Source organism: Trachypithecus francoisi, unplaced genomic scaffold, assembly GCF_009764315.1.
Source record: "Trachypithecus francoisi isolate TF-2019V2 unplaced genomic scaffold, Tfra_2.0 Lachesis_group5, whole genome shotgun sequence".
In the NCBI taxonomy this organism is placed as follows: Eukaryota; Metazoa; Chordata; class Mammalia; order Primates; family Cercopithecidae; genus Trachypithecus; species Trachypithecus francoisi.
This window is the reverse complement of record NW_022681470.1, coordinates 2781575-2797839: the sequence shown is the minus strand read 5'-3', so window position 1 is coordinate 2797839 and position 16265 is coordinate 2781575. Positions and strand designations below refer to the sequence as shown.

The window sequence follows — 16265 nt, the reverse complement described above, 5'->3', positions numbered from 1 at the left end:
TAAACATCACTAAAAAACTCTAATCTTTCTTAATTATTTTCCAAGAAATGCATAATGCCTTCACATCATTCTTCTTTAAAATTTTGTAGATTCTCCCTTATTTAACATATGAGTTGTGGCTTCTGTGTAACATCTTTTCTTAGAGTTGTGTTGGTGATGGAAAGCATTCTTCAACTTAATTTCCTTCTAATTCCTTCCGATTACTATGCACTGTTCTTTGTGCCGAGCGCCAATCCAGTTGGTGCATTTTGTGAAAACTGGAGGATCATGGATCATGTTTCTTTCTTTTCCTTTTTTTTTTTTTTTTTTTTTTGAGACAAAGTCTTGCTGTGTCGCCAGGATGGAGTGCAGTGGCACAATCTTGGCTCCCTGCAACTTCTGCCTCCCAGGTTCGAGCGATTCTCCTGCCTCAGCCTCCCAAGTAACTGGGATTACAGGCATGCGCCACCACGCCCGGCTAATTTTTTGTGGTTTTAGTAGAGATGGGGTTTCACCATGTTGGCCAGGCTGCTCACGAACTCCTGACCTCAGGTGACCCGCCCGCCTCGGATCACCCAAAGTGCTGGGATTACAGGCGTGAGCCACCGTGCCTGGCCAGGAGCATGTTTCTTTAAACCACACGTGATACCCAGAAGGCATCATAATAGAGTTGGCTTCATCATCTTCCTTATCATAGGTTATGCTTGATTTCAAAAGAAATTGATTCCTCGACAATACACAGAAAATGCACTTAACAATCGCCCCTCAAGTTTTCCCCGGCAGATGACTGGTTAGCAGTCTAGTAAGGAACATATTGGACAAGTATCTTTAACACAAAACAGCACAGGGAATCCTGGGCCACTCTCATTGTTAGGCTCTCTTCACAGGTAAAGCATATGTTAGAAGGCCTCCGAACCACAGATGCCAAAAAAAAAAAAAATTAGTTAAAATTTAAGACTGATAAAGTGTTGCCTACAAATGAAAAGGCACTCTTGTACGTCAAAGGACACTATCAGGAGATTGAAAAACAACCTATAGAATGGGAGAAAATATTTGTAACTCATATGTCTATGATTAATATCCCGAATATATAAAGAACTCCTGTAAGTCAACAACCATCACCACACCCAGTTCACAACTGGGCAGAGGAATTTTATGGACATTTCTCCGATGAAGGTATATGCACGGCCAAGGAGCACGTGAAAAGATATTCAACATCATTAGTTGTTAGAGAAATGCAAAGCAAACCCCAAGAAGGTACCACTTCCTGTCCAGTAGGATATAGCTATTAAAACAACAACAGGAAATCAGTGTTGACAAGGGTGTGGAGGAACTGCAGTCCTTGTGTGTTGCTGGTGGGAACGTAAAATGGCATAGTCATTGTGGAAAGGAGTTTGGCAGTTCCTCGAAAAGTTACATATAGAATTGTCACATGGTCCAGCAATTCCATTCCTAGGTATATACCCAAAAGAACTGAAAGCAGTGGAGCTGCAGGCCATTATGCTAAGTTGAAGTAATTCACGAATGGAAAGCCAAATTCCGTATGTTCTCAGGTGTAAGTGGGAGCTAAGCTGAGAGTCCACAGAGGCAGACAGAGTAGAAGAATGGACACTGGAGACTCAGGAGGGAAAAGGGAATGAAGGATTAAAACACTACCTTCTGGGTACAATATATACTACTTCGGTGACAGGTGCACCGCAGTCTCCGACCTCACCACTATACAGTTTATCCACGTAACTAAAAACCACTTGGACCCCTAAAGCTATTAAATAAAATAAATAAATACAAAAATTCAGTAACTATCTTTAGAAGAACACTTTTTAATAAACTTGGGCATGAAGAAAAAAAGGCTGAATAATATTCCACCATATGTGTGTGTATATCCATATATATGTGCACACACACACAATGTATATGTCTAATGTCACCAACTTAGTTTCCTTTCCTTCAATATTAAATGTCTCATATTTCCCCTGGACTTTTTGAGAGCTAGTTGAGAAAGTTGTGTAAGTTTACAGTGTATTATGTGACGATTTGATAGATATTGTCAAATGATTAACACAAGTTAGGTGACACACCTGTCACCTGTCTTAGTTATCCTTTTTTTGTATTGTAGTGAAATAAATGTCTCATTAAAAAAAAAAGAATTGAAAGCAGGAAGTGAAACAGATACTTGTATACCAGTGCTTCTAGTAGCATTAATCATAATAGCCAAGAGGTAGGAACAGCCCAATTGTTCATCCACAGATGAGTAGATAATTTGTGGTATGTACATACAGTGGAATATACATTTCATTGAAAAGAATGTATCTTTTTATCTTTAATTTTTGTGGGTACATAGTAGGTGAATATATGTATGGGGTCCATGAGATGTTTGGATGCAGGCATGCAATGTGAAATAAGCACACCATGGAGAATGGAGTATCCTTCCCCTCAAGCATTTATCCTTTGAGTTACAAACAATTCAGTTACACTCTTTTAGTTACTTAAAAATGTACAATTAGGTTATTATAGTCATTCTGTTGCACTTTCAAATAGTAGATCTCATCTTTCAAAAACTGGTTGAACCTATTAACCATCCCCACATCCCCCATACTCTCCCACTACCTTTCCCAGCCTCTGGTAACCATCCTTTTACTCTCTAGGCCCATGAGTTCCATTGCTTTGATTTTCAGGTCTCACAAACAAGTGAGAACACGTGGTGTTTGTCTTTCTGTGCCTGGCTTATTTCACGAAATGATCTCCATTTCCATCCATGATGTTGCAAAAAATAGGATCTCATTCTTTTTCATGGCTGAATAGTATTCCGTTGTGTATATGTACCACATTTTCTTCATTCACCTGTTGATGGACATTTAGGTTGCTTCCAAATCCAATAGAATATATTATTCACTCATAAAAAGTGTGAAATTCTGACACATGCTGTTAATATAACATGGATGTACCTTGCAAGCATGTTGAGTAACATAAGCCAGACCCCAAAGGACAAATATTATATGACTCCACTTACACAAGGTACCTGGCACAGGCAAATTCATAGAGATACAAAGTAGAATGGTGGTTACCAGGGGCCAGGGGAGTAGGGAGTGGGGAATTATTGATGAATAGGTAGAGTTTGTTTGGGAAGGTTCTGGAGATAGATGGTGTGATGGTTGCACAACAATGTGAACGGGCGCAATGCCACTGAACTGTGCACTTAAAAACAGTCACAATAGGAAATTTTATGTATATTTCACCACAATAAAAATAGGAAAAGGCAGCTGATTTCTAAGGACACAAGTTCCTTGGAGTTGCTAGTTCTGTCAGACTTTTCCCCTTGTTTTCCTGAATGACAAGGATTATTAGTGGATAATAATCAGTGGATCCATGGATTTGAGCAGGACATGAAAGAATTTCCATAGATAGAGATGAAAGGGCCTTTCTGACTTGAAACCTGGGATAAGCACCGATGCAGGAGAGGCACGAAAGCTCACAGCGCGTTCAGGGCGTGGTGAATAGAGGGGTGTGTGCCAAGAGCCTGCAGAGCAGGGAGGGATGGCACCTTCATCCTCCTCACTCAGCCACCCAGCTCCAGGTGACAAATCATCTTTCTTGTCACCATCACCTGATAAGGGGGAGTCCTTCCAGACTGCCAGTCAATGTAGTAACACAGGAAACCACGATCATGCTGGTCTGAGCCCATCAGGCAAGCTCCGAGGGCCCCATCTCGGGGAATAACAGTCCTGGTGGGATGGGCGCTCCACCAGGCCTCCTGGAACCATATTCAGCATCCCCAGCTGAGTGCTGGAAAGACCACTGGTCCGGAGCAGGGAGCAGGGGTGGACGGAGCATCCTGACCTTGACAATCAGAATCCTGTTTTAAGCTTCACGCTGCTGACTAAACAGAAAGGCTACGGCACAGGGAAAGACGTGCATGTGAAATCACAGGAAGAAAGACATTTCACCAGCAAATCCATCCTCCCAAACCAGTGTGAATCCTTCCTGACGAGGTGATGTTACCATGCAGCTGGCCTGGCCTAATGAGCTGGTTTCTGTCATCTCCTGGAAGGTTACCCTGTAACCCAAGCCCTGCCCACTGACATGCAGCCTGATTGAGCAGAGAAGATTACACCTCTCTGCCTTTTGTGTGCGCAAGCTCAGAGCACAGTGAATACAAATGCAACGGCTGCTTGGGGCTCACACTTGCACCGTCTATTTATTTTATTTGGATAGAGAGCATAAAATTGGCCCTACCAAACTCTGGAGGCTGGAAGTAGTCATAATTGTAATCTAGTATAATTACCAAGCCTAGACCTTTTGCCTAATCCTATTTAACCTCCTTTTTGCCTTTCCGAGGAACGTGGAGGGATAAGAGAGTCACTGAATAAGTTGGTTGGTAAAACTGTATTGTATCTCTCAAATCCATTTTTTTAAAAAAGAAAAAGATCAATAAATATAAATAGAAATTCCAATATTTTCTTCCCCAAAGCATCATCTTGTACCACTTGGAGAACATTAGAGGGACTCACCTGAGTTTCCAGAGCTGGAAAACAAAAGCCCCATAATGTACCAGTCCCCGCTGTGCTCTGTCATCTTAGGGTTTTGCTTAGGGAGAAGGTAAAAAATAGTAAATAAAACCCTTCCAGGTGTTTCCTGGCCTTATTTAGTAAACACATCTTTTTGAAAGAACTCTGAATACACTTGCAGATTTTCAAAGGCCAGATTCTACACACTTCTAATGTCAACCCTGAAGGGAGATCGTAGATTGAACTACAGAAAGGGGTGCTGTCAAAGTGCCACATCAAATATAAACTTCATGTATGTTTCTTACCCAAAACAAACACTCACACTCATGGAAAAGCACAGGAATGTTCTAAAAATGCAAGTTTATCACGAAGGCAACACAGGAGGTTCAGAGATGATGAAGCGGCGAGCCAGGAGGAGAGATCTGAGAGAAGTCACCAGGCTAGGGTAGGATTTCATTATATCAAGAATTCCACTTGGCTCTGCAGTTTCGTTCTTCCTGAGAATTATTGAAAAGTCCCTGGGGAAGGACAAGAGTAAGAAAAAATCAAGGGAGAGTCTCTGGGTTACTATGACAACATGATTCTTGACTCCATCTCTCTCACCCAGCGGTGCCTAAGTCCCTTTTGCATTGCTGCAGAGATCTCTGGCATTGGGATTAACACATGCTCGTAAACCTGAGGATGATTTAAAGTGGAAGGAGATCAAAGTTTCTAAATAGTACAATGAGCTCATCTTGACTCAACAGATGTGTAATGGTTATAATGCAACATAGCTGAGATGTTTCCATATCCCTCCCCAAGTAAAGCTGGTCACAAACCATTGCAAAGGCTCTGTAAAAAATGACAGGTCTATGGAAATGTCTACTGCAAAGCACTGATAACTCAGGATAATGGTTTGGGCCAAATACAATTTAAAAGGAAGTGAAACTTCAGACAGTGTGAAACATGTCAGAGTCGTATTTGCATTCTAAATTGCAGTAATGATATAAACATCATTATTCCTAATCTGATCCTGCAGGTGGATCAAATAAGCACACATCTATTAAAGAACAGTCTGCATGCTAGTAAGTGCACAGGGTCTTGTTACCGAACCTTTCGGTACATCTTCGTTTCATCTTTAACTTCATTAGAATATGTAAGTTTTGGCAGTCTATTGATTCAGGGGAAATTTATGGATCTATTGTTTTCTATTTGTCTATAAGGTCCACTAATTTACTTTCTAAGTTGTTGTTTTGGGTTTTCACCAAAGTGATGACATTCCTAGCTCCTGATTATGCTAAATTGAATAAAAATAAGTATAGGATTTTCTCCTTTCTGACCTAGAGCTCATCAGTCGTACATATTGGCTGAGTTACTGCAAAGAAAAGTCAAAATGAAAACACAGCTCTTTCAGTCAAGGTTCTTAGGCTCTTATTGAGAAGAGCTCCTCAGAATCGGCCAAACTTCAAACTTTGAGAGCATGGCCCCCAATCTGCCAAGTCTGCCCAAGACTACTGACACCAACTGCAAGCAATTAGGGTCCACCTACAAAGTTAGCAAAAAGAGGCCACCCACAACCACTGTCACTTCCCACAACTGCATGTTTGGAGGGTTTCCCAAAACCACCCTCAGGCTCGTAACTCACTAGAGGGACTCACAGAATTCACAGAAAATACTCATGGCTACAATTTATTACGTTGGAAAGGATACAGATTAAAATCAGCCAAAGGAAGATACACATGGGGCAGAATCTAGGAAGGTTCCAAAAGGGACGCTTCCATTGTCTTCAGGACACATTACATTACCTTGCCTGCATCCATGTGTACGCGTGGAGCACTGCCAACCTAGGAGGCTCACCTGAGCCTCGTGTCCAGAGTTGTTATTGTGGTTCCATTACACCGGCATCATTGATTGACTGATTTCCCATGTGGTCTAACTCAGTCTTCAGGTTGACTGGTACTGTGTGACCCCAGAGCCCCTGCCCTAAATCACATGGTTGATCTTTCTCTCACAACTAGCTTGGACCATAAGACTATCAGGTATGGCCCATCCCACCCTAAGATCTTATGTGGCCAACCCTCACCTTCAGCAAAGGCACTCCCAATGAGTGTGATGTAGTTTACCTCCCAGAAGCTCATGGAAAAGGCCAGATCTATCTTTAGGCAAGGTCAAATTTTTTACTACCCAAGCCTGACCTGAGAAGTGCTAAATTGTGAGGGTAGAAACGGGCTAGTGTGAGCTTGGATGGTGAACTAAATATCTGAAGAGCAATGGAAGGAACATGGAATGTTCTTAAGCAACAGAATATTTTTAGGACCATAGAGTATTAGAGTTGAAAGAATTTGGGAGATTACTGCATTTCTTAATAAGAGCACGGCCATGCAGAAGTGGCCTTGTCTCGGTAACATGATAGAAGCACATGATAACTGTCTTGTCAAGTGTGAGGGGCCTGTGTGAGCAACAGGGATTATTTTTACCCCATACAATCCTAGAGAACAAAGCTAGTGCCCATGGGTTAGAAGTTATTAAAAAGAAGATTTAAGTTTAATAGAAGGAAGAGCTTTCTAATAATAAAGACTATTCAGAATATTACACAGGCTGTCCTGGGAGATGGTACGTTCTCCCAAGTTAAAAATATTCAAGCAGAAAGCAGAGCACCTGTTACCATGGCAGTGCTTTTTATTAGGAAATACAATAATCTCCCAAATTCTTTCAACTCTAATACTCTGTGGCCCTAAACAGAGTTTTCAATCTTGACAGAATTGTATTCTGGAATTAGTGGACTATTTCTTTCATAAGTCATTATGTGAGTTACCTTGAAAATTTCTGATATCATACCTGAGTGCCATGGCCTTGGCATGAATATGCATTTCCTGAGCAGAACTTAAGAATTAGAATATCCAGAGTCATTCAGATTCTACTAGTTCTGCATGGTAATCACAGAGATGATGTGCATTGTTCTAGATAAGAAGGGATGATAAATGAGTAATAAAAGTTTTCATGGGACACATATAAGTGAACTCATGTTTTATATCCACTTCAGTCATTGCAGGCGAGTCTTGTTCAATGAGATCAAAGCAGATTGGTTAGGATTTTAACTTGAAACCTTCTGTTACTTATAAATTTGAGTTATATCATGTATTTCTCCTAAAAGATTCTATTGAGACTATTTGCTGTCTACAGCTGGTCTTCCTCAAGAAGTAGATTGAATTGCCATGAATTTTATCTTATTCAGATAAGTAGAATGCTGGTATCTAGGATCCAGTGGATTCATGTGGCCCGAATTTCATCCAGACTTCATCCTCCTCTATGTACAGTGGTAACTATTAAAGTCATAACCGAGACTTGTTGGCTCCAGCCCATACTTGCAACGTAAAACCTCCACTTGGTGCAAACTCTTTCTATCCAGTATTTTCCGATGTCCCTGAGGGCTCTCATGAATGCTCATCACACGTGACCTCCTGGAAACAACTGCTGCTTCACCAGGAATAGCAGCCCCACGGGGAACCATCACTTCTCTCCTGCCTGTCAACTGGGCACAGCCACCAACGTTCCAGAGCCATCACGGTGCCAGCTCCAAATGACCAGGATAATGTGGGGAAGAACACGTCTCTCCCACGCATTATCCTGCCTCAGAGGCATCTCAAATGACGCCACTTACACCTCAGGGTTCTATAGTGTCTCTCATAAAAGAGATCTATGAGCACATAATTAGATTAACCTCATGTACTCTTAATGGTTCCAGACCTCTGCCAACCAGCAGTCTTAGGATAAGCAAGACATGACCTCATAATAGGCGTGCTGGTTGGATCACAAAGGCTGGTCCCTCAGCCAGAATGGTGGTTCTCTGCAGGGTCCTCTTCTAAGCTCCCCTCGATGAGATAACTGGCCGTCTGGCACACTGCCAAATGACAGTGTTTGCAGAACCTCTAGCATGCATGCTGGACTCGGCTATTTTTGCCAATACTTTATTATACAAACCAGAGTCGCCTTCATCAGAAGACTTGAGAATTTGGCTTCTCTATCCCACAAATGTTAATGCAGTCATCTTCCCAGCATCCTGCAGGACAGACCTGCTTATGCCATTTGCAGTACAAACAGCGTACTCTCTATCTGAAATTGAGCAGGAAGTACCTGAACTTCACCTACCTTTCCTTTTGAAAATGCTGTCGGGATAGCTCAGCCCATACCAAGCTTCTGGTACTTCTCTAGTGCCCCAAGCAAGGAATTCATGCCTAAGGCATCAGCATCCTTGAAGAGAATGTTGTCAAGACAAGGCCACTTCTGCAGAGCAGATGGCTTGCCCAGAGGGGAGGCGTGTGAAGTCTTGCCTCAAACGTAGGAATGTTCAGGAAGCAGGCGTGGACAGCCAGATCATCAAGTCCCTTAGAAATAAGTAAACTCAAGTAAAATAAAAATAAAGTGACTTTCCCCCTTGGAGGTATTGTTCCAGTCTGGCGCAACTCAGCACTGTCAGAGATAATGAAGACGCTTACTTGAGACCTAGGAGACCCATCGGGGCAGAACTACCCTCAGCAGAGCTGGTGATGGTTTCCCTCGAGAACAGCCTTTCCCACGAGGGATAAGGAACTGCGGAGGTGCTGCCCACCTTGGCCAGGAGCATTGGGCCAGGGATGGTGGCATCTTGGGACCCTGGTCCCTGGCATCTCAGGCTGGTCTCCAAGGGTCACTGGTGACCTTTCAGGGGACAAAAGAAAAGGATCTTCACAGATAGGTGGCTGTACCTAGGAAGGAGGCAGGGTCAGTGGCGAGGAGGATATTTGAATAACCAGCATGTATTTCAGAGCCGTGGTTCTATCCCCGCTCCGGTCTTGCTTCCTTCTCTTTACTCTGCAGCACCTCCTGGTGGTCAGAGGGTGAATGCAGGGCTCGGGGTTTGGGGCCTAAGGCTGGGAGATCAGAACTCTTGGAGCTGGCTTGGTCCCTGGTGACCCTCATCCAGCATCTCCATCTCTCTATGATGCATTCTGGCACATTGCAGGTGAAGTGGATAGAGTGTGGGATGGTTACTGGCATCGATGTAGTTCAGTGTGCTGTCCTTAAGAGTGCGAGTGGTACCAGTCAGTGCTCTCTTGGCATTTAAATATTAGTTGTAATCTTGGCTATCTCATGCATGTAAGAATTCTGTGTGTGTGTAGTCTCCATCCTTAAATTCAACCAAGGTATTGTAAAAAAAAAAAAAAAAAAAAAGGCAGGCCTGGTGCGGTGGCTTACGCCTATAATCCTAGCGCTTTGGGAGGCCAAGGTGGGGCAGATCACGAGGTCAGATTGAGACCATCCTGGCCAACATGGTGAAATCCCATCTCTACTAAAAAATACCAAAAATTGCTGGGCATGGTGGCGCATGCCTGTAGTTGCAGCTACTCGGGAGGCTGAGGCAGGGTAATCGCTTGAACCCAGGAGGCAGAGGTTGTAGTGAGCTGAGATGGCACCACTGAACTCCAGCCTGGGTGACAGAGCAAAGCTCCATCTCAAAAAAGAAAAAAAGAAAAAAAAAAAAAAAAGCAAGACAAAACTCTCTCCCTTTTCCAGAAAAGGGCATGCGTGTGTGTGTGTGGCTGGCTGCGTGCCTACAGTTCATGTGCCTATTTCCGTTTTTGCTGCCCAAAGCAATAGACTGTTGTGTCATCAGGAAGTCAAGAGACACCTGCATTCTCTGCTTGGTGGTTCAGTGTCTGGGACGATACTGTTTCATCCTTACTCTAGAGCAGGGGTCAACAAGCTGCTTATGCAAAGAACCAGGCAGCAAACATTTTTGGCTTTGTGGGCTACATAGGCTCTGTTAACAACCAGTCAACTCTTATTGTAGCACAAAAGTAGCCACAGACACTATGTGGACAAATAGATTTGGCTGTGTTTGAATAAAACTTTATTTACAAAAGCAGGCAGTGTGCTGGCTTGGGCCTGAAAAGCCCTGGTTGGTCAGCCCCTGTGCCACATGCTCTTTCATGCCTTTCAAAATGATTATTTATTAAAATGTGTTCATTATCCTGTTGTTCTTGTCCTTTTTCTTGTTTAATAAGTGTTAACTGATTTTAAAAAGACATTTTTCTAAAAGTCTATTGTTTTTTGTTTTTGACACAAGGTCTTGCTCTATCACCCAGGCTGGAGTGCAGCGGTGCAATCTCGGCTCACTGCAACCTCTGCCTCCCAGGTTCGGGTGATTCTCCTGCCTCAGCCTCCTGAGTAACTGGGATTACAGGCGCCCGCCACCATACTCATTTTTGGTAGAGATGGGGTTTCACCATGTTGGCCAGGCTGGTCTCAAATTCCCGATCTCAGGTGATCTGCCGGCCTCAGCCTCCCAAAGTGTGGGGATTGTAGGCGTGAACCACGGTGCCCAGCATAAATGTTATTTTCAAAGGCAAGTGTGGTCAGTGTAGGCGGGAAGTGAAACATGTATGCATAAACACAGCTACTTCAAAGAGCAGCGCGGTCCTTCCTCAGGCCCCTGTCAGGTCCACTGTGTCCCCAGTCCCTTCCTGTGCCTGCCCAACCAGGGCCTCCCCACCCGGCCCCTCCAGGCACCACCTTCCTCCATCCCTCCCCCCTGGCTCTGGGGTGCCGGTGGCCAGCGGCCCTGAACTCTTCTCCCTCTTTTCTTTTCAGACTTGATGCAAAGAGTAGGCTAAGTCTGTGCTGACCATTGCCCTGGAAACTCTTTTGAACCTTTCTCTTTCCGTCCAAAGACTCCAAGTTCCTCCTACAGTTTGCAGCCTTTAGTACCCTGCCCCTTCCGTCCCCTACCCTCCCTTACTTGGTTGTCTTTGTTCCAAGTTAAATGATCGTCGTGGGTTGGGAAAGCTGCGGCTTTCTATACACCATGTTTTACTCCCCAAAGGACATCTTTTAGAGTCCGCAGAGGCCCATGTGAAGGGCTCACCAGCAGCTCTACTGGTTTGCTTTCCACAAGGAGAGCTAAAGTGCCGGTTGCTAAGCAACATACACGCGCTGCTTCTTTCCACAATGTAGACTTAAAAAAAATCGCCGTAAACATTTTACCATATGATTGAGTCACGCGTGGGGAGTCGCGGAAATACACAGGACAGGCAGTTTGCTATCGCCATGTTCTCTCTCAGTTCTGTCTTTGGTCTGTCGTCCTGGGGAATGTCACATGGAGACCCGGGGGACGTGCCTCCAGCTGCGTGCAGTGGGTTAACAAGACAACGGGGAACTTCAGAGTGCAGGCAGTCCTCATCATTTGCAGATTCTGTATTTGCACATTCACCTACTCACTGAAATATACTTGTAACCCCAAAGTCAATACAGTGGTTTCACAGTCATTCTCGGACAGGGGCAGAGGGGTGAAGACACTGAGTTGCCAGATGCATGAGTTCCCCACCGAGACGGAGGGCGCGAAGGTCTGCCCTCAGGCTCGGCGCTCATACCGTGCACACACGTCCTTTTTGCAGTCTCCTTAGTGCTGGGTTTCATATTTTTGTGCTCTCTGGTGGCGATTTTGCTGTAAACAGCCCCCAAGAATGGTGCTGATGTCCTAGTTAGGGTCCCTAAGCACAAGAAGGCTGTGATGTGCCTTATGGAGAAAATCTATGTGTTAGATATGCTTCTTTCAGGCAGGAGCTACAGTGCTCATGGGGGTCTCGTGTTAACGAATCAAAAATATGCACACCCAGAAAAAGGAAGAGGAAGTGCACAGGGCAGCCAGCTTGATGTCACCACATTACATCCTTTTATCCGATCTTTGGTATGTTTTCTTTCTTTTCTTTTCTTTTCTTTCTGTCCTTTCCTTTTTTTGAGACGGAGTCTCGCTCTGTCACCCAGGCTGGAGTGCAGTGGCACAGTCTTGGCTCACTGCAAGCTCCGCCTCCCGGGTTCACTCCATTCTCCTGCCTCAGCCTCCAGAGTAGCTGGGACCACAGGCACCCGCCACCTCGCCCGGCTAATTTTTTGTATTTTTAGTAGAGATGGGGTTTCATTATATTAGCCAGGATGGTCTCGATCTCCTGACCTCATGATTCACCCACCTTGGCTTCCCAAAGTGCTGGGATTACAGGCATGAGCCACTGCGCCCAGCCAGTCTTTGGTATGTTTTCTTGGGGACTTACACAGGGTCATGTGGAGATACAGGGGGATGTGCCTTCAGCCTATCTGTATGTGGGACCACTCTGGAAAGTGCTAAGGTAACACCTATAGTACATGAGGAAGCGATGGAAGAGATAAAAAGTGACTGAATGTGTGGATTCATCAGATGTTGAGAAAGTGTAATGCAATAGATAGCATTGGTGTGAGCTAGACTCCAAAGACATTTAATCATGTTACCAAAGGGCAGGAAAGTATTAAACCCTTCTTGGCTAGTGTTTTATTTTAGAGAAATACTGAATATAATTCATTATTTTGAAGAAACATATTAAACAAAGCATCTTATTAACAAGGTTATGTATTGACCCATTGAAGAAACTTTTATCATCAGAGGTTCACAGAAACCTAAACCATATATTAGGTTGGTGCAAAAGTAATTGAAATTGGCCGGACGTGGTAGCTCATACCTGTACTCCCAGCACTTTGGGAGGCTGAGGCGGGCAGATCACCTGAGGTCAGGAGTTCGACACCAGCCTGGCCAACATGGGTGAAACTCTGTCTCTACTAAAAATACAAAAAATTAGCTGGGCATGGTGGCACACACCTGTAGTCCCAGCTACTCCAGAGGCTGAGGCAGAAGAATCACCTGAACCTGGGAGGTGGAGGTTGCAGTGAGCAGAGATCGTGCCGTTGCACTCCAGCCTGGGTGACAGAGCAAGAGTCCGTCTTAGGAAAAAAAGAAAAAAAAAAAGTAATTGAAATGACAAAAACCATAATTACTTTTATACCAAACTATATTTCCCCTAAGAACAATGGCCCAGTATTTACAAATTCAGTGTTCACAAATATTTTATAGAACACAGCTACCACGAATAACAAGATGTGACTCTATATGGGTATGAACACAACCCAATCGAGCAGAACTCACCCTTCACTACTCATGTAAGATCTGACTGTATGATCACAACCTAACCGAGCAGAACTCACCCTCCACTACTCATGTAAGACCTGACTGTATGATCACAACCCAACCGAGCAGAACTCACCCTCCACTACTCATGTAAGACCTGACTGTATCACAACCCAACCGATCAGAACTCGCCCTCCACTACTCATGTAAGACCTGACTGTGTATGATCACAACCCAGCCAAGCAGAACTCACCCTCCACTACTCATGTAAGACCTGACTGTATATGATCACAACCCAACCAAGCAGAACTCACCCTCCACTACTCATGAAAGACCTGACTGTATGATCACAACCCAACCGAGCAGAACTCACCCTCCACTACTCATGTAAGACCTGACTGTATGATCACAACCCAGCCGAGCAGAACTCACCCTCCACTACTCATGTAAGACCTGACTGTGTATGATCACAACCCAGCCGAGCAGAACTCACCCTCCACTGCCCATATTGAAGACAGAGCCCAAGACGCATCCAGGTGCAGTGTCTCTGCAACGAATGTATGCCAGGAATGGGATCTGGCTTCCTCGTTGAGTGTGCTGTACATGAATTTCTGCTAGATAGACAACATTTTGAAGGGATTTAAATGTTTACAGCTCTTGCTCCTCCTCTATACCCCGTAACTCACCACTTTCATCACTGGTCATTTTGCTGGAAGGGAAGCCCTGGTATATTCTTACATTGCTCTGGAACTGAGCCTTAGTGAGCCCAGCGTCTCCAAACTCACACCTTAATTGGTCCCCGATGGGAAGGAAAAGCTATTGCTCTTATCCCACAGTCTTCCCTCCCTGAGGCCAGAAGCAGGTCACGTAAGAGGTCTGCTCCTGCTGACAGTGGCCTGAGTCTCCCTCAGTGTCTGCTGAGCTGGATAGTCCCTCTCCAGGGAGCTTTGCAGGGGCTGGATGATGAGACATGGACATGGGACAAATTCCTCTCATGTGGCATCGCAGACACAGCATCGAAATAGGAGCACACAGCATGGGAAATAGGCTTCCTCATCCTTCAGGATCAGGGAACATGCCAGAGATGCAATGACATTTGGCAGCAGTTGAGAGAATGAGTGCTGTTGATGAAATAAGCAGAGGCCTTTAAAGGCAAGGCAGGAGAAATGTTGGGACGAGTATCGGAATAGAAAAACAGCCATTTCTCCAGGTCAGTTCAAAGACTTAGCAACGCTCCCTGCAAACCCCAGGGCCTCATTATCACCACTCAGGGCAGTGGCCCCACCCAGCACCGGCAGAGTCCCCAGAGGAAGCCTTTCCATAGGAAGTGCTGCTTTCTGTTGTGGACTGAGTGACTGGCTGGGCCTCTCTCTCTGTTTCTCCCCTGGTCTTCAGGAATAGGAATGCCTTTTCCTTCACTGCTACTAGGTGCAAATATGCGAGTTAAGGGACAATGCCAATAAAGTGGCCGCAGCTTCTTGGCTAAAGGAACTGTGCAGGTATTAAAAACCCACAGATCTTCAATGCAGGTTCCTGGTAGGGAGACTCCTTTTTGTGTGGGATGGTTTGTGTGTGGGAACCCTGGAGAAAGGCCACACGTGCAGTTAGCATGCCGAGTCACCAGTCACAGAGCTGTTTCTCCAGATCCCCTCCTCCTGTTTCTATTCCCAGGCCTCATTATGTGCCATGTCATAGACACACACGCACGGGAACACCCATCAGAGCCAGGACAGAAGCGCCAAGGGAGGTGCTCTGCATGAATTCCATCTTGGAGTTAGAAGCACTTGCTCAGTGCTTGCCAACTACAAATAGCCCCATGCTGGAAAACGATGCTAATTAGTATGCCATTAAAAAGGGGGGGACCACCACCCACAACAAAATGGCCATGTGCAGGCCTGAAGCCCTGCCCTGAGGACCACAGGGAAGCATGGCCGCTAATGCAGCCTAATTCACTTTGTTTGGCAGAGAGAGCAAGCTCGCCATGTTGCTGCGGGAGTCTCTGGGGAACATGAACTGCCGTACCACCATGATCGCACACATCTCGGCCGCGGCCGGGAGCTACGCAGAGACCCTGTCCACCATCCAGATTGCATCGAGAGTCTTGAGGATGAAGAAAAAGAAGACGAAGGTAAGGAGTCACAGCGGGGTGTGGTGGATGAGGGAGTCTTTGGAGCTGTGCCCTGGAACGGAGTCAGAAAAAGCCAAAGCATGTTGCCAATCTTGCAGCATCAGGAGATGCGACTAGGAGCTGACAGCACGTGGCTCAGGGTCCACTTTGGGGCAGGGAAACCTTGGGGCTGATGCAAAGTCATGTCCCCTCCCCACACCTGGTGCTGGCCCTGGTCGCCCAGCCTGGACCCCTGACCGGAAGCACCTGGTCCGCTTTAGAGATTATAAATGGATTGCTACCTCAAGAGGAAAACACTGGAGGGATGGAAAATGCTGTTTTTCTCATGCACTGCCTTGGTCCTCTGTAGATGGAGACTGTGTCCTTCACAGGGTTGGCGCCAGAGTATTCTCAACTCCCTGCTCTCAGGGCCCCTCCCCTGCTGCATGTCCAGGAGTCATTCCCTGGCTGCTGCTTTTGTCCTGGCATTCAGTGGTTCCTGGATGATACTGAGTCTGCTAGAAATCACTGGGCTCATTTTCTCAGGTGGAGGCCAAGCCAGGACAGTGGCAGGGTGACCAGTATTTGAGGAAACTGTCATGATCGCGGCCACTCAGTGGCAGGGGCAGCTGCTGATGTGGGGGCCTTTTTTTCTCCTTCTCCATTTTGTACCTTTTTTATCTTTAAATAGTGCTTCCTAACCAGTGTTCCATGGCACAGGGTG

The 16265-nt window shown here is 45.3% G+C and overlaps 1 protein-coding gene across 1 annotated transcript in view; it reads left to right on the top strand.

Moving 5' to 3' along the window:
• The window catches only part of KIF26B (kinesin family member 26B), a 552553-nt gene that overhangs the window by 517204 nt on the left and 19084 nt on the right, over nt 1-16265 (top strand). Inside the window, exon 11 of the mRNA XM_033196023.1 lies at nt 15400-15562. Coding sequence (XP_033051914.1) covers nt 15400-15562 — 163 coding nt within the window. The remainder of the gene's footprint in view (nt 1-15399; nt 15563-16265) is intronic.